Source organism: Sinocyclocheilus rhinocerous, unplaced genomic scaffold, assembly GCF_001515625.1.
Source record: "Sinocyclocheilus rhinocerous isolate Xijiao unplaced genomic scaffold, SAMN03320098_v1.1 scaffold706, whole genome shotgun sequence".
In the NCBI taxonomy this organism is placed as follows: Eukaryota; Metazoa; Chordata; class Actinopteri; order Cypriniformes; family Cyprinidae; genus Sinocyclocheilus; species Sinocyclocheilus rhinocerous.
This window is the reverse complement of record NW_015632479.1, coordinates 190,057-191,536: the sequence shown is the minus strand read 5'-3', so window position 1 is coordinate 191,536 and position 1,480 is coordinate 190,057. Positions and strand designations below refer to the sequence as shown.

The window sequence follows — 1,480 nt, the reverse complement described above, 5'->3', positions numbered from 1 at the left end:
AACACTCACACACACAAACACTCACACACACACACACACACACACGCACACGCACGCACGCGCACACACACTCTCACACTCTCTGCAACTCATGTGGGTCATACTTCAGATCGGAAAATACGGACATCACAGTGTAGAGGCATCTGAATGAGAGTCACTCACTCCTCATTGAGGAAGTCAAAGGCTCTGGATTTGTCACTAGGCAGCTGAGCGAGCATGCTGCTCCTCTTCTTCACCGAGGGGACGATGTGTGAGCTGGGTGCGTTGTACTTCATGTTAACCGCTACGTCTGGTTTTTGGGCTGTGGTGCTGGACGAAGAGCTGAAGAGCCTGCTGAAACTGAGGGACGTGGGGAGAGAGACACAGACAGAGACTCATATGCAGACAAGCAGCAGTTAGAGGTCAAAGGTTAACCGTTATGGGGTTGTGGGGTCACGTCCCTAACATGTGGCAAGCTCTTCACACAGCTCTGCGACAAACCAACCGACAGATATCTAACCCCAGACAGCACATGCTGAACAAACCTTCACTTTCTACGTTACACCACTTAATACACTACTGTTCCAGAGCTTTTTGAAAGAAATTAATATTTTCATTCATCAGGGATGCATTAAATTGATCAAAAGTGACAGTAAAGACATTTATAATGTTACAAAAGATTCTATTTCAAATAAATGCTGTTCTTTTGAACTTTCTGTTAATCTGTGAATCCTGAAAAATAAAATGTATCAGTTTCCACAAAAATATTGAGCAGCACGACTGTTTTCAACATTGATAATAATCAGAAATGTTTCTAATAATCAGCATATTAGAATGATTTCTGAAGATCATGTGACACTGAAGACTGGAGTAATGATGCTGAAAATACAGCTGCGCATCACAGAAATACATTACAGTTTAACAGATATTCACATTGAAAACAGCTATTTTAAATTGTAATAATATTTCACAATTTTTACTGCTTTTACTGTATTTATTTTTCAACCGTTTTGCTGTTTAATTAACATTAAAGGGACATTTCACCCAAAAATTAAAATTCTGTCATCATTTACTCACTCTCAAGCTGTTTTAAACCTGAATGAATTTCTTTCGTCTGATGAACACAAAAGTTATTGTGAAGAATGTGGGAAACTAAACAGTTTCTGGTCCCCAGTGACTTCCAAGGATTTTTATTTTCCTACTATCAAAGTCAATGGGGACCAGCAACTGTTTGGTTCCCCACGTTCTTCAAAATATCTTATTTTGTGTTCAGCGCAGGAAAGAAATTAATACAGGTGTGGTACAACATGAGAGTGAGTAAATAGTGACAGGATTTAAATTTTTGGGTGAACTTTTCCTTTAATGACAAGCGGCAGCATGTTTAGTACTATTAGACTGCTGTCACTTTAAGACCTACATGCATCTGTTTTTATCTCAACTTTTTACATAACCAACTGTGTTTATATGTAAACCTCATGTGTTTTTGACAGTATTAGCGCAA

At 38.9% G+C, this 1,480-nt stretch overlaps 1 protein-coding gene across 1 annotated transcript in view; it reads right to left on the bottom strand.

Moving 5' to 3' along the window:
• The window catches only part of LOC107742595 (C-Jun-amino-terminal kinase-interacting protein 4-like), a 48,817-nt gene that overhangs the window by 16,560 nt on the left and 30,777 nt on the right, over positions 1–1,480 (bottom strand). Inside the window, exon 14 of the mRNA XM_016555638.1 lies at positions 163–339. Coding sequence (XP_016411124.1) covers positions 163–339 — 177 coding nt within the window. The remainder of the gene's footprint in view (positions 1–162; positions 340–1,480) is intronic.